Source organism: Papaver somniferum, unplaced genomic scaffold (assembly GCF_003573695.1).
Source record: "Papaver somniferum cultivar HN1 unplaced genomic scaffold, ASM357369v1 unplaced-scaffold_80, whole genome shotgun sequence".
NCBI lineage: Eukaryota > Viridiplantae > Streptophyta > Magnoliopsida > Ranunculales > Papaveraceae > Papaver > Papaver somniferum.
In genome coordinates this window covers 2,686,944-2,708,509 of record NW_020650971.1, presented here as the reverse complement: position 1 = coordinate 2,708,509, position 21,566 = coordinate 2,686,944, and the positions used below count along the sequence as shown (strand labels likewise).

Genomic DNA, 21,566 nt, shown 5'->3' with positions numbered 1-21,566 from the left:
CTCTTGCTCAATATATTTTAAAAACAAAGATTTGGTGCTATCATTTTCAAAAAAGGATAGTAGTAAAATCCCTGTTTTGAATTTCATTCAAATAACCTTGAAATGGAAAAATTGGAGATTTACCAAAAGGTCCAAAAAGCAGAGGGGAGTCGAGGTTGTTTCACATATCGAAGACCAAATGATTATATAAAAAATGGTATGACACTCTTGGTTGTCATTGGCATCATCTTTACAACAAAGACTGCCAATGCGCAGTACTCTCTACCGAGCGACGATCCTATTAAAATTGATTTAACTCTGTTGCGTGGTGCTTCAGAAATAGGAGCAGGTAATGGCAAATTGTTTTTCTTTTTTTTTTTTGGAAAATAATATTTAAGTTAATTTGTCGATTTTTAAGTGCTTCTCATATTCGATTGTTTAATTTTTCTTACCCCATGAAAATCAAGCCACACATTTTTTATTAACCAACCATAATTATTTTTGTCAAACAACACATTAGAACATCTAGACTACCGATTAAGAAACAAATTTATCTTATTTTAATCAGAAAATGGGTTATTTGTCCAAATATTTTTAAAACATGGTTCAAATGGACGAGAAAAATTAGTATGGGTCAAATGGACACTAAAAAAATAATAAGGATGAAACTGGATTCATCCTGACTTAAACTTAAAAAATAGTAAGGATGAAACTGGATACATCCTGATGTAAATTAAAAATAAGAAAAAGTATTTTAAAAAATAATACACATATTGAAACTGTTTACATTCTGACTATTCTTACATTTTTGTCAATTTAAACAGTATCAAAATCTAAATATCCTTTTCACCCAGAAATTATTGATTTTGGTCTTTTTAACCAATTTTGTGTATTTTAATTTTAACTATATCTAAAATCTGCTCTTTTGATAAGATTTACAAAATTGTTACTGCTGTCTCGCAATTGCTTAATAATTAGACTCAATTTAAGATCCTGTGCCAAAATAACCAACAGAATAAAAAAAAGAAAAAAAGGTAATACATGTCAAAATGGAGGATCTATATCTCAAAATGATTAACGAAGCAATAAAACTGTGCATTTTGGAGTAACTTGAACTTTTGGTTGTTTGTTTACTATTTATTTTAATTGATCTTTGGATGTCTGGGAGATAGTTTGTCTAGATGGAAGTGCACCGGCGTTTCATTTCAGCAGGGGCTTTGGTTCTGGTACTGATAATTGGCTTATTCACCTTGAGGTATGCATAAATCTATTATTCCTTTATGCAATCTTTATGGATTTCATTTCCTTTTAAGCACTGCGTCAATGTGGAACCAATAATCCTTCTGTGACATCTATCAAGGACGGTGTTTACATACCATAAACAAAGTCAATCCCAGAAATTATAAGCAGAAAGATATCCAAACTTTGTTCTATTCTTAATTTCTGACTTTTTTGTTTTCATGAGTCGAAAAACTATTTCTTAATGTCTACTATTTCAAAAGAAAAAAAAAAGAAAAGAAAAAAAATTCGTAAAGAGTATCCCTCCCATGTGGAAAGCTTAAACTGCCTCAGCGTATTAGAATAGTGCAACTCATATTTTACTGTACAAGTTTTTACGGAGAAATTTGCTATTTGTGGTGTTTGAACATTCACGACCGCTTCGTTTTCTTTTCTTTTGCAGGGTGGTGGCTTGTGCAATACAATGAAGTCATGTTCTGAACGTAAGCAGAGTCCGATTGGATCATCGAAGTTCATGGAGAAAACAGGTTTTGGCGGAATTTTGAGTAGCAACAAGTCGAAAAATCCAGGTAAAACATTGCTTTCATACTTGCCATTCATTTTGAGTTCAAGAGTCCGGTTTTGTCTCTTACACTTGAATACGTTTTCTCTTATGTAGATTTCTATAACTGGAACAAAGTAAAGGTGCGCTATTGTGACGGTGCTTTTTTTTCTGGGACTCGCACCGGCGAATATGAGGTAGTTACATTCAAAACTATGTCCATTGTTCCAGTAGATATTCACGTATTCCTAACAGTACTAATACTTTCGGTTCTGTCGGTGTTTTCTTGCGTAGTATAATACAACAGGAAAACTCTTCTTCAGAGGACAGCTCATCTGGGATGCAGTTATGGTCGAACTCATGGAGTTAGGGATATACAATGCTAAACAGGTCCGTCTTGAAGACATGTATTTTTATTTATTTATTTGTTTGTTTTATAAGCATTTAAATTCTATAGATTTTAACGATACGGATCATGCAGGCTTTTCTTACAGGTTGCTCTGCTGGTGGATTGGCGACACTCATACATTGTGATAGTTTTGCAGAACTTTTTACTCCTGGAAAAGTTAATGTGAAATGTCTCTCAGATGCAGGGTTTTTCATCGACGAGTATGTATAAGAAACAATTATGTTTGATCTTCGTATCTTTTTCATCTCTACATGTAATTAACTTATGATGCTCTCGTTTTTGACACTAAAGGAAAGATATATCCGGTGGCCGTACCATACGTTCTTTCTTTCATGGTGTAGTAAAATTCCAGGTTTGCTTTTAACTTGATGCCAACTCGTATTCTTACAATTTTTTTGTTACATATCCAATATTTTGTGTGATTCACATCAACCTCTACCGCAGGGTATGGTGGCTAGTTTGAACAAAGCGTGTGTCGCGGAACTGAAACCATTTACAGGAAGCCTGGTTCGTTGCCTCTTTACTATATATATATATATTTTTGAAGCATACTAAATATATTTTGTGCTATTAGCTGCCACAAAAAATTTACCTAACATGTAAACCTTATGTCTTTTGAATTGCTATATCCCAGTCCCAGTGTTTATTTCCCCAAAATTTTGTCAAGAACATAAAGACGCCAGTTTTCCTCGTAAATCCTTCTTATGATGCGTTGCAGGTAAAGAAACCATAACATATTAATGCCCATTTATTTGCAAACTTGCATTTCCAAAACACATCTCATTTTTTCGGTTTGATTACTCAGATAGAAAATGTTTTGCTTCCACCTTCGGCATACGATTATTGGGCGAAATGTACAAAGGACATTGCACAATGTAGCCCAAGTCAGCTCTATAAATTACATGGTATAAACTAATAACCCCTCGATTGTCTATTTTACATATGGTTTTAGTGTATTAGGTTTTAGACTATTGGAATAAAGAGTGAGAATGATTACAATAACCAAATATGAGAGATGGCGCGCAATATATTCTTTCCATCTTGATTTCTCATCCATTTTCTTGTTTGTGTACAGCATTCCGAGATTCCATGTTAAAAGTACTGAGCAAATATAAGCGGAACAAAAATATAGGAATGTTCATAGATTCATGCTTTGCTCATTGCCAGACGGATAGCGACAAATGGCATTTGCATTCTCCAAGGATCAACAATAAGGTAAACGCCTTGACAGTTAACTTTGCACACTGTCTCATTGGAGGTTAACCTATCAATAAATGGCGGCATTGATGAACCAAGACCATGCTATGTTTTTAACCTTCTTGATTTTCCTTACAGACCATTGCTGAAGCAGTAGGGGATTGGTATTTCAATAGAAAGAGGGTACAGTATATCAACAATTGCCGATATCCTTGCAATCCTACTTGTAGTAATAAAGTGTGGGAATAATCGGGATAACTTGGAGGATTACTAGAATATAAGTTTGGTGGTGAAGTTAGATCTGGGCGACGTTACACAAAGCATGATGAGGTTAAATACACAACATCCATCAGCAGGGGGCGCGACCGAAAGAGTTTTTTCATTTTTAAAAAAGCAAAAAGATAAATAAAGATTTCCTTTTATTCTTGTGTTGTTTCCTATAATAGAAACAATACTTTTAAGTATTCCAGTTATTGTGTTGTATGTTCTTCCTTACAAGTTCCATAACTTGCACCTTCAACAAAGATGTTTATACTCTGTCCATTCCCAGAATACATATCAAATACAGATAACACTATCATGGCACCATGGGAATTCTAATCCAATAGTAAGATCGATATAAAATTTTATCAACTTTAACCAAACGCTTTCACATGCCAAAATATGACGGAGAAATTAAATCCAAAAGCTCAGTAATAGATCATCTTGTAACCTTGGGTCCATCACGAAACTCAATTGTTCATATACGAAAGAACCACCTTCAATTTTGGCTATAGCGTGAAATATATGCTGCTGGCGCCGATCAAACAACCATATGTCTTTTTTCACAAATATGCTTCTGCAAAGCAAAGGAGCAAATATTTCTCACAACTGTACATACACTACAAGAAAACTTGGTTTAAACGACCAAAATCTTAGCAAGATCTCAAAATTTTGGTCGCTTTAATAGTTAAGCAACCATGTTTGCAATTACCAAAAACTTTGGCTGTTATTAACATGCTCCCATTAAATCATAGCTACTAATTAAATTTGTGGGTTGCTCCAGAATTTTTCCCAGTACTACATAGCGAGTGTAATAGTAGGTTAGTAGTTATTTACTTCAAGCTACCATGTATCAGCAATTCAAAATATGTTTGGCTGCTGAAAACCTGTCTCAGCAACCAAGGTATAGCGACCACCAATTCAGAAAAAGAAAGTGGATGATTCTAATAATGGGAAAGGCAAGCGATCACCAATCTAGTGTTTGATGTTTGATATTGAGATGTTTAATTTTGATTTGTAGAAATTTTACGAGGTGGGTTTCCAATAGAAGTTCTATAGTAATTTTACGAGGTGGGTTTCCCATTCTTTCTTATTTTGCTAATCATTTTCATTCAATTGATTTATACACATTCGTAGTATTCAATCCAAAATTTATATGTTCTACATATTTTCTACTATAATAATTCACTTGTTCATTCCCGTCCATTTCTAATACATTACTCGAAATTCTATCTAATTGAAAACCGAAGGTAATTACCGAATTTGTTCCAATCATTACCTAGCTCTTGGCTTTCTATTGGCCAGATAAATTTGAAAAATTGTATTCCTTGTTCGTTTTGTAATTAGCACAATTTTGTATGATCTTAAATACTATTTATATCCTAATTTCGTGATTAAAAAAATTTGGGACAGAGAAAAGAATGAATAGGAAAAATCTGATTCCTATGATTTAACATGAAATTGATATATGTGTTTTATCAAAACCTTGAAAATTTTAAAATTATATCATTAATTCATTTTTTTCAAAAAATCGGTGGAACTTGGTCAATTCTCCCGATTTACTGTCAGTAGTTCCCATCCTCGGTGAACTACCGATGAACATTCAGTTAAAATAATGAATAACTGGATAAACCAATTTATGTAAGAGAAATTGATTAAGGTCGAGCGAATTGGATAACATTGATATATTAAGGGTGAAATACACAAAGGTCGATGGACATTCAGTTAAAATAATGGATAACTAGATAAACCAATCTATCTAAGAGAAACTGAATGAGGTCCAACGATATTGGGTAAGATTGATGGATAACAAGTTAAATTAAGTATGATAGTTTTTTATACCGAATTTGAAGTTCGGTAGTATGATAGTGTGTTATACCGAATTTGAAAAAAGGGGCGGTGGTATCAATGACAAAGCTGATTCAAGTAGTATGATAGTGTCTTATACCGAATTTGAAGTTCGAATGGACATTGAGCTTCATACTTAATGATTTCGATGATGTATCATGCTAAGTTTGAAGTCAGAACCCTCCTGAAGCTTCGTGGTTCATAGTTTGTATGCCATTATACCACATTTGAAGTACGAATCGACATTGAGATTCATATTTATCTATTTCAATGATGTATCCTTATAAGTTTGAAGTCATAACCCTCCTAGAGATTTTTGGTTCTTAGTTTCGTTGTCGTTATACCAAATTTGAAGTTCGAGTCGGCATAAAGCTTCATATTTATCGATTTTGATGATGTATCATGCTAAGTTTGAAGTCAGAACCCTCCTGAATCTTCGTGGTTCATAGTTTCTATGTCGTTATACCGAATTTGAAGTTCGAATCGATATTGAGCTTCATATTTATCGATAAATATGATGTATCATGCTAAGTTTGAAGCCAGAACCCTCCCGGACCATCGTGGTTCATACTTTCTATGCCGTTATACCAAATTTGAAGTTCAAATCGATACTGACCTTCATATTTATCGATAATGAATAGTATCAATTACTTCATGACCTATGTGACTAGTCGAAATTCAAACCGGAAACACACAGAGAAAGCACAAAAACACAAAGAGAAAGCACAAAGAAAAAATAAAGAAAACACACTTTCCTTGATCCGTATGACAAGCCCTAACTAAATCCCTACTGTCCAAAGATATCCTAATCCGTATGACCATCCTTCACTTTACTCTCTCAAATCCGCAGAGATCTAATCTAAAGAAGCGAAAAACTCATTGTATTGTCTTCAACCCACCTCTTTTCTTCTTTCACAGCACCACCACCACCTCCATCCATGGCGAAAAACCTATTGCAAATCAAATCTTCGGTATACAGAGATTTAACTCACTTCTCCTCTTTGTAATCAACCGCAAAACCACTACTACAAGAAAACCCTTCCTTACACATAACTTCCCTTTCCCTATTATCTCTCGAATACAGTTGAAGCTAGAAGTGACACATGAGCTCATCTTTACGAGTTCTATGATAAATCCTGCAAAAATGGAGTTAAAAACCACTTCAGACACTGACAGTTCGTGGTTTGTATGTCGTTGAATCTTACCTATATATATGAATATTTGGATCATCGTTATTACGAAGTTCCGACTTATAGTAGTCAACTCCCATCCAGGTTTCGAGCTCGTAGCCACTTTCTTTCTTGAAGTCTCCAGGAAAGGGTTTGTTTAAGGTTTCAGAGAATATTCCATGAAATCTTACCTCTGAATGGTTGTATTATCATTATTACGAAGTTTCCGACTTATAGTAGTCAACTCCCAGTCAGGTTTCGAGCTCGTTGCCACTTCTTTCTCGAAGTCGCCAGAAAAGGGTTGTTTAAGGTTTCAGAGAATATCAGATGGAATCAACCTTTAAATGATCGGATTCATTGTTCTGACGAAGTTTTTGACTACAATACTCCCTCCAGGACATATTTTGAGCTCAAAGGCACTTTATTTCTCGAAGTCGCCAGAAAAGGGTTGTTTGAAGTTCGAATCGACAATGGGCTTCATATTTATTGATTTCGATGATGTATCATGCTAAGTTTGAAGCCAGAACCCTCTCGGAGATTTTTGGTTCATAGTTTGTTGTATGCCGTTATACCATATTTGAAGTTCGAATCGACACCTAAGTTTCATATTATCGATTTTGATGATGTATCATACTAAGTTTGAAATCTGAACCCATTCGGAATTATATGGTCCATATCTAGTAATCTTATAACCTGAGTCTACCAGTGTGAACTAAAGCTACTTCATGACCTGTACGACTTGTCGAAATTACTTCATGACCTAAGCGCCTAGTCGAAATACAATCGGAAGCACCAAGAGAAAGCACAAAGAAAAAACACTCTCCTTGATCTGTATGATAGTTTTAAATCAAATAAGGTATAAACACATTTCAATTTAGAATTGACACATGAAATCCATCTTTACGAGTTTCTATGATATAGCCTGCTAAATTTGGAGTTAGAACCACTTCAATTTGATCGTATAAGAAATAAACACATAGAAATTGTGTGTTAAAATGGTTTTATGGTAATTATTCTAATCCAACGAACCAAATTTATGGAAATAAAATCATTGCCAATCTAACGGTTGGTAGCTGTGTTTAGAAATCAATGTTTTTAGGGATTTTTTTTCTCTGATTTTTTAGTAATACTTGTCTGAGGCTTTAAGCATCTCATTTTGATTGTTTGATAAACATTTTGTTCCATGCTTATTATGTGTTTGTTAGTATTCCTCTGAGAAATAATTATTTTGGAGTGATTATAGTGTAATTCATTCAGTAACTTGAAGGAAGTTCTTTGATAATATAGTTGGATTACAGTAGCCTTGATAATATGGTTGATTATAGTAGGTCTTTCTCTGTATTGTTAGCATGAGAGATGAGGGTAAAGCTGTTAAAGTTTTGGTGAATTGAATATGGTTTAGTCTTTCATTCGTAGTCACTTATTCATTTTTGTTTCTTTCATAGTGTTTACGTTGGGATGAGCTAGAAGGGGATTATCACAAAGTCTTGGCGAGGTGATCCCTTGCACTATTCTCTGCCAGGTAGAAGTGTTTTGCAATTCTGATGAGTTGAAATTTAAGTCGCAATTACCTTACATTTTCTCAATTACCTTGTGTTGGTTTGCTAATTTATGCAAGTGGTTAATTGCAGGAACATGGCAAATTAGTTCTCAATAGGAATCTGCAACAAATGTCCAGAATATAGTTTTCTAAGGGAGGAACAATTCCCAAATCCTTAACATAACGGAAGGATTTAAGTAATAGGAGCAGTGCATAAGCCGAAATGACTCAAATCAGTTGGAAATTGTCCGTTAATTTAGTCTCCATTTAGTGTTGCCTTCATCATCCTCAAAGATATCAACCTTCACATCACTCAGCACTGGTGGTGGGAGTGTAAACAATGGTGGAAGCTTCTTTCCATTACTTTGGATGGGTGGTAATATCAATGAACAAAGGTACATTTAGTATTTCACTATTTCTGTTACTACTACTTCCTTACGTTAGTTCTTATGAGATTGTTTTTTGTTTCTAATAGCATTGTAATATGGCTTTATGTACCAGTACCATGCTTAGTTCAGCTTGGGATTAACCCACTGGATTAGGGTCTTCGCGTGAGGGTTTTGGACTGCATATCAAGAAGGCCCTTAGAGGTGTGAAGGTTGAAGTAACTCATGGAGGAAGTATGAGCAGACTTATGGGTTTTCTATTCAATGAACACATTTTCCCTGTTTGCAAGTTAGAAATCAACAAAGGCCAAATCATATTTCCATGGAGGTTGATACATGCTCAAGCTTTTTTCTGTAGCTTTGGAGTTTTTATGCATTTCATTTAAGTGCTATAATATTTTTCGATGCAGGTTTTGTAAAATTGTGGAGGGTCAGAGGTACTCGAAAAGACTCGATGAATGTCAATAACTGTCTTTTGAAGGTTACATGTGGGCGGCCACGGGAAAGGGTGAAAGATATTATGCAGGTAATGTTGGCATTTAGCTAAATATTATGCCGAGTTTGTATACTTTTAGGAATTACTGCATTGTCTGCGTGTTCAGTATTCTTCTTTACCTGAAGATTGTTTGCAATAAGTTTTTTGTTGTAGAATGTTCGCCACAATGCTTATTACGAGGACCCATTCGCTAAGAAATCTGGAATAAAAACCAGTGATAAGCTTGCTCAGTTGGGGCTCGCATTCTTCCTTCCCCATGGGTAAATAAGCTTACACATCTCCACTGTTAGTTGTTATTGATAAAATTAAATTTACAAGGCCATGGAACTACTGTATGATGTGATTGTTTATATAGATGAATGAGATTGTTTTATATGTTGGTTCATTGTTTAAATCAGATTGGTTGTTTACACTGCTTACAACAGATGACTTTATGATCAGGGGGGATAATGTATGTCAACGTATACAACAGGTGAGATATACAATGTCCACTCGTCATCAATTATGCAAGAAATTTCCCTGAAAGCACGTACCTCGTTTCAGTTTTTACATTTTATGATATGTTGTTGATGGTTTTGCTGACATTCATGGTTATAGTTTTCATACAGGGTCAATTTGACACCATGTATTTGTCAGACAATGAGAGTTATGTTATGTACTCTCGCCCTCATTTTTTAGATGGTACGCCTTGTTTACTGTTTGGATCTCCTCCAAATTATTGAAATATGCAGTTCTATGTGTATTCTAAATATATCCACCATCTCCTGACTATAATCATGTGAATCACTTCCTCATGCTACAGCCTAATCCCTCACGGTGCTTTTGATTCCTTTCATGATGTTATTAGAGTGTGAGTACTCCATCAAGATCCCAATGATGAATGATCAGAGAGGAACTTAAACACAAAAATGATGGCAGTATGAATCTCTTATTATGAGCTTGGGCTACAAAGTTGAAGGAGTGTTCATTTTTTATTTCAAAATTAAGGAAATTGTAATCATCATTTTTAAAGAAAGATTAGTTTGTATTTTTAATCTTTTTGTTCCTGTAAAGATTGTCTTTCTTTTAAGAAATGATGTAAATTGATCTATGTGATATAAAAAAACTTGATTCAGTTTTTATTTTGGTTCATAATTTGTTTTAGTATCAATTTTAATGTAATTTAAATTTAAATTTGGGATATCTAAATCGAAATCGGCCAGATATTTCCGGCACCAGAACAACAGATGTAGCCGGCAAAAAGTTGGTAGCTCAAAAACGTAAGCAACCAACTTCAGGTATTTCAGTTGCTCTATTATTATGGTTGGTCTATCTATGAAGCGATCGGCGTTTTACTTGCTCTATGATCGTTGGTGTATCTATGGAGTGATCAGCGTTTCACTTGCTGTATTTTGGGTGGTCTAGCTATAAAGCGATCACTATTTTACTTGCTCTAAGAAGGTCGGTCTAGCCATGAAACAATTAAGAAAAAAGACGCTACATGATAGTTGCTTGATTACTAAAGCGATTGCCTAGCTGCTCTAGACTTGTTGAAATCCCACCTTTTGCAACTCCAGAGCGAGAGCCAAATTAAGTCGCTTTAAGGGATAGAGCGACTCAATATGGGCTTTTCCAACCAAAAATGCCTGGTCGCTTAATCCAACTTTTCTTGTAGTGATAAATGGCGCAATGACCAGCGATAAAGAAACTATTATAAAGGAATTGATGTCGTACTACAAGTGTTTGTTTGAAGAAGATTCTTTCTCAAGACCTCAACTGGACGGCCTTATTTTTCCCTCTATCTCCTCCTTGGATGCAAACAATCTGGAAGCTAGATTCACGGAAGAGGAAGTGCACAAGAGTTAGGCCAATGTAAAGCTCCGGGTCCAGATGGGATGCCTATTCTTGTTATTACCAAGTCTTGGGATTTTATGAAAGCGGATATTTTGAATGTTATGGAAGAATTGTAAACCAACAAGGTGATCGACTGGAGACTTACATCATCGGTTTTCGACCCATCAGTCTAATGAGTAGCATCAACAAGATCATCTCTAAAGTCATCTCCACCAGACTCAAAGTTGTCTTACCCAAGATAGTAAGCTTTCAACAATCTGCTTATGTGGAAGGCAGACAAATTATGGATAGTGTAATTATTGCCAATGAGTGCATAGATTCTGCCCGGCGGGAACATTCTTCAGGTATTTTATGCAAAATCGATTTCTAAAAAGCTTACGACAATGTGGCTTGGTCTTTCATAGATTACATGCTTCAAAGAATGGGTTTTGGAATTCTCTGGAGAAAGTGGATTGAAGCTGCAATATCGCACGTCAACTTCTCTGTCCTCGTTAATGGGTCGTCGAACGGACGGTTTCTCTTTCTCATAATTGCCGAATCCCTTAATCTTAAGTTTGAGAAAGCGGCGCAAATTGGATGGCTTCAAGGTTCCGAAATTACTCCTGGTGGTTCCAAGATTACACATCTCCAATTTGCTGACGACACTCTTGTTTTTATCACAAATGACCAACATTGCATCTCTCACTTGCGCAATATTTTAATTTGGTTTGAAGCTATTTCAGGTCTCAAGGTAAACTTCCATAAAACTTGTTTGATGGTTGTTGGAGATGTTACCAATTTAGATTTGCTAGCAGCTTCAATCGGATGCAAACTCAAGTCCTGCCTTCAACATACCTTGGTCTTCCTCTAGGTGAACCTTACAGAGGTAAGAATAAATGGATACAAGTGGTGGAAATGTTTGAAGCTAGATTACCAGCTTGGAAATCAATAAATCTGTCGCGTGGAGGAAAGCTCGAGCTTATCAAGTCAGTCCTATCAGCCTTGCCTATTTATTATTTTTCCATCTTCATGGCCCCTATGAGCATTATCAAACAGCTAGAAAGAATCATTCGTAACTTTTTGTGAGATGACGGTGACGCTAAAAAATATCATTTGGTTGATTTTTATGAAACTGTTAAACCCAAAATAAGTGGCGGGTTAGGCATCAAAAATCTTCATCTGATGAACTTGGCTCTCTTAATGAAGTGGCTTTGGAAATTTGGAGAAGAAGATGACCCTCTGTGGAAGAATCTCATTGCAGAAAAGTATGGTTTGGCTAAGTTCGAGTGGAATTCTAAGCCTCCTAAGCAAGTTTACGGGTGCAGCATTTGGAGATGTATTTACAATCTCACTACGAACTTTAATTCTAATTGCAAATTTGTGGTGGGCAACGGCATTAGGATCAGTTTTGGACAGATATTTAGGTGGGAAAAACGACACTGGCAGATCAATTTCCAAATGCTTTTCAGGCTTCAACTACAAAGTCAAGCTCAATTGCTCAGGTTTACAATAACCAAAATAACTACTGGGACTTGGGTATATCAAGGAGAGTGCAAGATCATGTCATTAGAGACATCGCGGGATATTATTTTTGCTGGAGACCAACAATGTTTATCCCAATAACAATAATGGTGCCGATTGTAGGCAATGGATGTGCAACAACTCGGAGGGTCCTTTTTCAGTCAAGAGGTGCTATAACTGGCTGTTTCCGAGAGCAATCCACCTCCTACAAATGCAACTATTGTCCACCCCAAGAGAGTTTGGTCAAAGTTGTGGCCCTCGAAAGTAAGCTTCTTTCTCTGGGTGGCCTATAAAGACAAGGTCCTTACTCAAGACAAGTTATGTAAGCAAAAGCGGAGACCGTGGGCTAATCATTGTTATATGTGCATCAATGATGAAGAAACCTCCACGCATCTTCTCCTCCAGTGCGACATAGCCAGTCATATATGGAAGTTTTTCAAAGCTGAGTTTAAGATCATATGGATGTTGCCCCCTTCGATCCACATTGCTCTTAACTCTTGGCCTAGACCTAACAGTAGGTCAAGAAAAGCTTTTGTGGTGAAAGCTCTTCCAGCTGCAATCATTTGGACCGTGTGGAAAGAAAGAAACAACCGACTATTCAAAAACAAGTCGCGGACGATTCCTAAGCTCATGGAAAAAATCAAATTCACCACTGTTTATTGGTTGTACCTTCAGCCTGCTTTCAAAGGGGTGTCGCTGAAAAAATTCATGTTGAAGTGGAAAGATGTCGTGTTCGAACCTTCCTGATCTTTTCTCTTCAGTTCAGTTTGGTCTAGGTGCGAGGAATTTCCCAGAATAACTACTTACTCTAACCATTCTTTTTTTTTTTTTTAATTATTATTTATATATACAGATATTGAATCCCTAATTTCTAAGTTCAAATATATTTGTTTCTGTTAACTGCGGCGGAAATGAGGCTGCCCGGGATGTAGTAGCTCAATGAGCAAAAACTAATCAGTCTAGAAATGGAGAACATTTTCTTAACTAATGCTTGATGCTCGGCGGCTGAGTTGGGTCTTAGGCAGGGTTATATCTATCGGTATTACACATTGCCCAAAGATCAAAGTTTGAAAATGGAATACTATATATGACTATTCTGCCTTGCTGTAAAGGTACCTGCATGTTTGAAAGGGAACACACATTTGGGAGCTGCATCCTTTAAATTATGCGCAGAAGCTAGAATTTTCAAGATTCATATCACACCTAAGCTATAACCTCCAAACCATGGAAACCAACGAGGACGTTGCCAAAACTAGATGTACAAACCAAATACAGCTTGCTATCAACTGAAACACCAGATATGCCGCCATTACTCAGTTGGTCTTTCCTTCTCAGTATTGCCAAATGTCAACTGTCAACGTGCCTGTTAGTTTAATTTGATAGTATTCGGGTCGTAAGTTTCAGAAGCTAAATTTGATCCCAGATGTTAATGCAAGTTTTGGTACACCATCCCTTGAAAAGTGCAGGAACTCCTTCGTTTCCAAACTCTCTCCAAACAAAAGTACAAAACGCAAGCAGAAATATTTTGCTTTTATAGCTACAGTTGAAAAACTATGCATGTGGTCGGATGATCTCCCTTGAAAAGTACAGGTGTAGCCTACCCCCGGGTTCCGCCACTCGCTCAGGACCTCTAGGGAGTCCGGTTTCATGCATATTCTCTAATGCTTCTATCGGGAAATCGTATGCTCTTCTAACGTGACATTTCATCATGTTTTAAAATTTTAATTCAGAAATTATATAAGGAAAGACGAATTTATAAGCACAAATGGTTACAGGCTCAGGAACATATATTGACTATTCAACCAATCAGGTTAAGTAGGTAGACCTAAAATTTTTCTCTCTCTCCCCTCTCTCCTCTCTAAAAACACTACTACCCAAAAAACAAAACCAACCGCCGTTACTTTCTTGTTCGGATTTAGTCTAATCGGACTAGATCCGAGCAAGACATCCGTTTTAGTTTAATGTAGTCTTTAGTTGTTTGTTGGAAATCCCCGGGTTGTTGTAGAGAATCAGGTAGTCATGATACTTGACTTCTCTCTCCTGTATCTCTCTTCTTCCCTGGATTGAAGAAGGTCCCCTTTTCTTTTTCCCAAGTCTCATCTCACCTCATCTTAGTTTGAAGAATGGTGGTACATTTACCTACCACTTCTTTACCTCGTCCATATATTATCTGAAACCCCGTAATCATCTTCATTAATCAGAATTGGTACATAAAAACCACTTAATTTTAACCTAAATCAAATCTCCTTCAAACATTTCTTTGTACACCCATCTCATAATCTTCAGCTCTTAACGAACAAAGGAGTTGGTTTCTGATGATTTTCCATCTTCAGTTCTAAATCGGCAACGGTGCAGGTTTCTGATGATAATCAGGGTACAAATCAAGTGAGGTTTGCTATGGTTGACAGTGGTGGTGCAAACGGCTGTAGGCGGCAGAGGTTGGTGAAGATAATGATTTAATTAGGGTTTTCATCTCATGAGTTTCTTATGGGCTCTCTACCTTTGGGTATCTGTAATGGGCTTTTTGGGCTTTGAGGAGGTTGTGTCTCTTGGGTTTTCTTTGAAACCTGTTTTGAGGCATACTAAATGATGATATCATCTCAGGGGTGTCTAAACCATACCAAAATTGCAAAATTACTAGTTACCTTTTAATTGGATTAGATTACTTAAATGCCCTCCACTTTAGTATAAAATTTAAACTAAAACTTATTAGATTACTTAAATAACCTTTGACTAAATTAAAACTTAAACCAAAACTATTGAAAACAACAATCAACATTCTTTCTTCTCTAATTCTTCTTCTTCCCTCTTCTTCTCCCTTTGAGCAGCAGCTGAACCCCCCCACCCTATTTCCATAACCCGATTAATCGTTCGATGAAAAATTTTTAATTGTCGATTAAAATTATAACTACAAATGAATGCTAAAACGAAGCGTTGCGCTAGAGATCTACATCCAGACCCGCATGTTGGAATCAATTACAACCAAGCAAGTAATCAAGCAAAGGAAGCCCTAATCGATGTGAGCGCCGGTGAAGAGCGAAATCCGAACCCCGGCGGCATTCAGATGTATATTAGAAGGTATTTATAACAAACCCATCTTTTTTCTGATTGATTCGAGCATGTTTAATCGATTGAATAGGATTTAGAAATTGAAATTAGGGTTACAGATTTATGTTCGGCCCAAAATTCTCGGACGAACCTAGGCTTTAGAAGAACAGTTCGTCTAATTTGGTAAACATACTCTTGAGCCGAACATTGATTTTTCTTAGGTACGGCTTATACGACGTTGCTGGAGCCGAACCTTGATCTGTCTCATGTGCGGCTTATTCGACTTTGGCCGATTTTCGGCCGAACATTAGTCTGTCTTAGGTACGGCTTATTCGACATTTCTTGGTTTTCGGCCGAACCTTGATCTGTTTAGGTACGACTTATTCGCATTTGGTCGATTTTCCGCCGAACATTAGTTTGTCTTAGGTACGGCTTATTCGTCGTTTCTTGGTTTTCGGCCGAACCTTGATATGTATTAGGTACGGCTTATTCGATTGTGGTCGATTTGAGCCGAACATTTCCCTGGATGTTCACTAATGCATAATTATCAGGCGAACCATATTTTTAAAGCCGAACATGTTATATTTTAGGCGAACGTAGTATTTTTGGCCGAACCTTGTGTGTTTGTTGTACTTATTTTTTTCTTTCTTTGTGTTAGGGGATAAAAAGTTAATCCTTACACTAGGGTTGGCTAATGCAAGACAGGTATGTCTTGATTTTCAGGTGATTAACCACAGCCAATACCTGATACCGAAGGTTTTTTTAATCGAAAATTTACCTGCCAATCCTCATACTATGTTTTTAAACCTTGTATCTCACTCTTTTTAACAGACCATTGCAGAAGCGGCTAGGAATTGGTATTTCGACAGAATGACCATTAAGGAGATCCACTGTAGGTCACCCATTCAGACTTCTTTTCCTAAAGCAATATGAGGTTAAATCAGAATACAAGGAAAATCTGGTACCCAGCAAAAAAATTATCCGTCTGAAACACTATAGTGTATTTAAATTTAAAATGAGCACCTTAGGGAGATCTACAAATCTGAACTTACCATACCCACAGGCACGCCAGCTATTATAGCCTTGGCCATTAGTATATTAAATTCGGACCAGTACTTATAATCCAAAATCCAAATTCTCCACTTTGTGGTATGCTTTTTCTATCACATTCACTTATTCTTAGCTTTGATAATGAAACTTGTAGATGTAATATATTGTTGCCAGTTTCACTCTGTGTCATGATATTATTCTACACTTGGCTTACACCTTTAACATCACTTTTCGGTCGAAAATATCCAAAAGACTTATTTCCAAAAAATGGATCTCTTTTTCGATCGGAAGTACTATGTGAGCTTCATCATCACTATGGTTGCCCTTTTTTTTTCTGATTTGCTCCCTATATTATATGTGCTCATAAATTCTACCAACTTTTAACTAGGACCTTGTTTGTTTGCAGCTTACTCGGCATCTGGGTCTGACCCAACTTCTGATTCGCACCGAGTCAGCAGTCAAGCCATTCGTTTTCTATTTTGAGTCGACCTATGGCTCATACATAATCCCTAATTCGGACTCGTTTGAGTAAGGTAACAAAATACCCTTGGCTCATGGGACCAAACCATTGACTCACAAATTTTTGAATCAGATAAGTCAGATTAGACTCAACCAAACATATCGAGTCAAATTCAGAAGAGTCAGGTGATTTCACTCAGATCCAGATGAGTCATATACAGACGACTCAGATGAGTCAGGGTTGATCTGAGTCATATTCAGACGAATCAGATGAGTCAGGAGTAAACAAACGTGGTGTATGTGAAAACTAAGTTTACCACCCCACATAGCCAAGCCTCATGTTAACTGATTTTTTTCTCACACAGACATAGCCAAGCTCCATACAAATTGGTTTTTTCAAATTTTCAACTAAAGCATCCTTAGTCGGCGTAGCCTTAACTCATTATAATGCTTGCTCAAATCTTGTAACATGGATTCGAACCATGGACCTCACCTATTGAGACTTAAAGCACGTTTGTTTTCTCCTGACTCGGGGTCTGATCTATCTTGGCCCCTCACTCGATCCAAGTCATATGCTAAATCGTTTGGTTTTGTTTTCGAGTCAGACTTGACACGGGATCTGAGTCACCTAATTTCATACTCTGACTTGTTTGAGTTTGGTAATAAAATACTCGTGATTTATGGGGTTAAGCCATAACTGGGGCAGAGATATTCTTTACATCTGGTGAGAGGATCCTAGTTAGCAATTCGGGATTCGGAAAACGTACGGAACGGCAAACGTACGAGTATTATACGGTTTTGTAAAATCCAGATTCGGTCCAAAATTCGGTCAACGGGACGTGATTCGTCAGTAATTCGGAACGGCATACGTACGTGTATAATTCGATTTATAAATGTGAGTTCGGTTCTGAAAATTCGGTATCTATATATAAAAAATAATTTGTATTTATAAGGTCATAGACCAATTTTTATGCATATGTGTGAGTTATTTAAAGAAAAAATAAACTTAATATGATGATATTAATAATATATACAACATTAGTTATCCAAGAGGACGTCGTATGGTGGTTTAGATGCTTGGTTAGTGAGTTTGAGATCTCTCTCACCTTCACCTTCAAATCTCTTCAGTCGTTTTTGTTTCATAAAAATTACAACACGTTTAATATTCGGTCGTGTATGTTCGGGAGGCAGTAAAGCCCAAAAAGTGGAGTCTTTGAAAAGTAAAAGCTAAAGAATTTATGGCGAATTAAGCGGACGTATCATTCGGAATACGTAAAATTCGTGAACGGTTCGCGAATAATCCGGGAATGCCAAATAATACGCGACTTGGGTTCGGAGTTGCAACCGTACGCGAATAAGACGGGAAAATTCGTGATACGGAAAAATTCGTGAATGATTCGCGAATCATTCCCGAACTTACTAACTAGGGAGAGGATCGACTTTCTCTAGCCCATCTAAATAAAGGTTTTCTTTAATCATTTATTTATTCAGAGGGAAGAAAACTTCAAGCAGAAAAAAGAAATCCCCAAATTCGCAGTTTCAGGGTTCCATTTCTTCTGGTGAAATCAAGCTAAACCAGTAACTGAAGAAACACCAGATTCTTAGTATTAGTTTATTGATTGTACTTCTTAATCATGGAGGAAAAACCAGAAACAGTAGCAGTGGATGAAAGCAGTGAAAGGAAACACCCACCCCCATTACCAGAATCAGCAGCACCATGGCTAGTAATTCCGTTCGAAGAAGAAGGTAACAATCAAAACCAAGCTTTGTATAACATTTCTGAACCAAATAACAAAACAATTAGAAAATCCATACCTGAATTGAATGGCGGTAATACATTTTATCAGAAACCATCTCATCAAGGATGGGTAGTTATTCGTTGTGATGATGAAGATGACGAATTGAATCATGGGGTTTGTTTTTTATGGAATCCATTATCATTAAAAAATATTCAGTTACCTAATATTGAAGATTTACTTTACGATATATACGATGATGATGATTTCTGTATTTACGATTGTGTTTTATCGTCGCCGCCAAAAAATGGTTGTGCTAATGATAATGATGATTCAGTGGTTTATTTCCTTGTTCTGGAATGTGTTAATTTGATTGTGTATTGTCGCGTTGGTGATGCAAATTGGGCAATATTGGAGATTCCTAAAGGAATTGTAGGTGACAGGGACATGACTTCGCTCATTTGCTTTAAAGGTAAATTGTATGTAATGTGCTGTAATGATCATCGTCAGCTTGTGGTTGAAAGGCTACCACAACGCTGTGGTAATTGTGATTGTATTAGCCTTGGAATTAGACGGTTAGAAGTCAGTGTTGACCGTTTTGTGTTTCCGTATAGAGGAGGATACTCGTGTGTTGGTAACACATACTTTCTGGAGTCGGATGAGGAAATATACATGATTGAAATGGTGTGCTTGGATAAAAGAGGATACCTTAATTATCTGGTCGTCTCAATAAATATGTCGAGGTTGGATTTCTCTAGTATGTCTTGGAAGGAAGTGAATACTTTAGGTGATACAGTTCTATTTCTTGGCGAAAATACTAATGCTTGCTGCTCGGCGGCTGAGTTGGGTCTTAGCAAGGGTTATCTGTATTACACATTGCCCGAAGATAAAGGTTTGTACATGTTTGATGTAGAGGACAAATGTACTACGACTATTTTGCCTTGTTCAGAGTTGCCAACTTCATGGTTTTCCTCGCAGTGGATAATGATGCCTCAACCAACCATCAGGTAGTATCCTTTGCAGTAATTATTGATTTCCTCTTCCTTTATTATGGAACCAACTGGATTAGGAATGGAATATTCTATTAAAGAATAACTGACAAATCTATTTGAATGTGTAGTGTCGCTGTTGGAGGAGAACTTAAGCACAATTTGTCAAGCAAAGTCAGACAAGACGATTACCCAATAAAGATGAAGGAAACGGAAGAAAAAATAAGTGAAGATGACAATGAGAATCTGAAGAAAAAACAAAGGAAGGAATGTCTGGATGAACCAAGACCTTGGATGGTCATTAATGAGGACATTGTGAACTCGATTGCATGTCATCTACATCCGGTGGATTTCTTACATTTCCGTGCAGTCTGTAAGGCAAATAAGCTTCCAATAGTAAAGCAGATTTCTGGGGCTATAAGAAGCACGTATTTAACTCCATGGCTGTTGTTTTCAACAGAAAATGCTACTCGCTACAATTTTGTAGATCCAATGCATAATAACGAGAAGTACCTCATGAACCTCCCTGAATTGCTAGCCGGTGCAATAGTTCGTTGTCAGAAGGGTGGTTGGCTGTTGATGTCGAAAGGTAGGTTTACCTTATTCTTCTACAATCCATTTACAAAAGAGACCGTTCAACTTCCGGAGTTGCAAAGTGGTTATTGCTTTGCTGGTATTACATTCTCCTCTTTACCAACTTGCTCAGACTGTGTAGTTTTTGGCATTACGCAACAAAATGAAGAAGAAATTTCCATTTGTATAATTCAAAGGGGAGCTGATCGTTGGATATTTGATTTCTTTGAAAATAGTGATGTGGAGAAGTTCATGCCGACGTATAACGAACCAGTTTTTCACAAGGGATCTTTTTACTGCGTAGATTTTAACGGAACTTTGGGAGTTTTTAATGAGGGCAGTTGGAAAGTCCTCAAAAGGCCTCATGGACACTGTAATGCTGCATATGTCAGCTTCTTGGTGGAATGTGAAAACGAGCTTTTATTGGTGCGAAATCTTGGATTTTCTGTTACAGTATTTAGGTTAGATAGCTTAAAAATGATCTGGCGGAAAGTCAAAAGTTTGGGGAAGCATATGTTATTTATCAATTTTACATCGTGTCTCTCAGCTGTTGCCCCGAAAAGTTGCATGGTAAACAAAGTCTACTTCCCGAGATTGCATGACGAACGGATTTTGTACTACTCGCTTGAGACTGGTAGTTATCATTCAGTTGGAAGTACGCATTCTGCCAAGGATTATTTTGACACGAAGAGTTGGACAAACTGTACTTGGATTGTACCTAATTGGTCACGGTCCACATCTCAAGAGCTCGTCTGGCTTAATCCTCTCTGAACTAGTATTAGTTTTTCCTTTTAATTAGTCTACATTAGGATATCTTATATCGTTGAATTTCAGATGCATACTTGCTATAAATATATATCATGTGTTTCAGGTGACATATTCTTTGGTGTCAGATTCCTGCGATAGATTGATCTAATTATTCCTTCTTGTTATAATGTCATCTTCAACTGTGGTACTTTTTTTCAGATATATACTGATTAGATCTTTTCTTTTTTCCGAACTAGATGACTTTGCGGTCTGTATGTACATACATGGGTTTATGTTTCTTCGTAAGTTTGAATGGAGGTAGCATTGATATTTTACAATTCTTTTATGTGCATATAGATGTTTGTATTTACGCAGCAGGATTTGGGAGTTCAGCTTGGGCATCATAAATGCCTGGGCTGGACATGTTTTTACTTTTATCTTGAGGAAAATTCAGGGTAATCATTTGAAAGAGAGGTTTGCTGGTTCTGAGAGTTGGATTCCTCACATTCAGGTATATTACTTCTTCACTCTTTACACCTTCAATTCAATATACAGCTTGCTTTTTT

The 21,566-nt window shown here is 36.6% G+C and overlaps 3 protein-coding genes across 4 annotated transcripts; all 3 read left to right on the top strand.

The window, feature by feature from the left end:
- The first annotated feature begins 102 nt into the window (after positions 1-102).
- LOC113344997 (pectin acetylesterase 5-like) lies at positions 103-3,614 on the top strand. The gene is made up of 12 exons (XM_026588860.1): positions 103-328; positions 1,152-1,234; positions 1,661-1,787; positions 1,877-1,956; positions 2,054-2,149; positions 2,241-2,368; positions 2,460-2,520; positions 2,613-2,645; positions 2,809-2,886; positions 2,974-3,073; positions 3,244-3,383; positions 3,504-3,614. Exons 1-12 carry the CDS (start codon positions 103-105, stop codon positions 3,612-3,614), a joined length of 1,263 nt encoding a protein of 420 aa, XP_026444645.1.
- A 7,456-nt stretch (positions 3,615-11,070) lies between these two features.
- Positions 11,071-16,979, top strand: LOC113344996. Its single transcript, XM_026588859.1, has 6 exons — positions 11,071-11,242; positions 11,303-11,628; positions 12,084-12,213; positions 16,105-16,151; positions 16,278-16,338; positions 16,903-16,979. The coding sequence occupies exons 1-6, from the start codon at positions 11,071-11,073 to the stop codon at positions 16,977-16,979; spliced, it is 813 nt and encodes a 270-aa protein (XP_026444644.1).
- Positions 16,980-18,453: 1,474 nt separating this feature from the next.
- On the top strand, positions 18,454-21,250 carry LOC113345040. 2 transcript variants are annotated; one of them, XM_026588905.1, is made up of 3 exons: positions 18,454-19,698; positions 19,812-20,269; positions 20,490-20,974. In XM_026588905.1, exons 1-3 carry the CDS (start codon positions 18,590-18,592, stop codon positions 20,555-20,557), a joined length of 1,635 nt encoding a protein of 544 aa, XP_026444690.1. In that variant the 5' UTR covers positions 18,454-18,589; the 3' UTR covers positions 20,558-20,974. The 2 variants fall into 2 exon arrangements, with proteins under 2 accessions (XP_026444690.1, XP_026444689.1); XM_026588904.1 differs by having other exon boundaries at positions 19,812-21,250.
- The last annotated feature ends 316 nt before the right edge of the window (positions 21,251-21,566 follow it).

Excerpts from the sequence above, each read along its gene's own strand:
- LOC113345040 (XM_026588904.1), top strand. The coding sequence starts at position 18,590 with ATGGAGGAAAAACCAGAAACAGTAGCAGTGGATGAAAGCAGTGAAAGG. Across the intron at positions 19,699-19,811 it reads ATGCCTCAACCAACCATCAG|TGTCGCTGTTGGAGGAGAAC; the intron begins GTAGTATCCTTT and ends TTGAATGTGTAG.
- LOC113344997 (XM_026588860.1), top strand. The coding sequence starts at position 103 with ATGGAAAAATTGGAGATTTACCAAAAGGTCCAAAAAGCAGAGGGGAGT. Across the intron at positions 1,235-1,660 it reads ATTGGCTTATTCACCTTGAG|GGTGGTGGCTTGTGCAATAC; the intron begins GTATGCATAAAT and ends TTTCTTTTGCAG. Across the intron at positions 3,074-3,243 it reads TCAGCTCTATAAATTACATG|CATTCCGAGATTCCATGTTA; the intron begins GTATAAACTAAT and ends GTTTGTGTACAG.
- LOC113344996 (XM_026588859.1), top strand. The coding sequence starts at position 11,071 with ATGAGTAGCATCAACAAGATCATCTCTAAAGTCATCTCCACCAGACTC. Across the intron at positions 16,152-16,277 it reads GGTTGGCTAATGCAAGACAG|ACCATTGCAGAAGCGGCTAG; the intron begins GTATGTCTTGAT and ends TCTTTTTAACAG. Across the intron at positions 16,339-16,902 it reads GACCATTAAGGAGATCCACT|CTTACTCGGCATCTGGGTCT; the intron begins GTAGGTCACCCA and ends GTTTGTTTGCAG.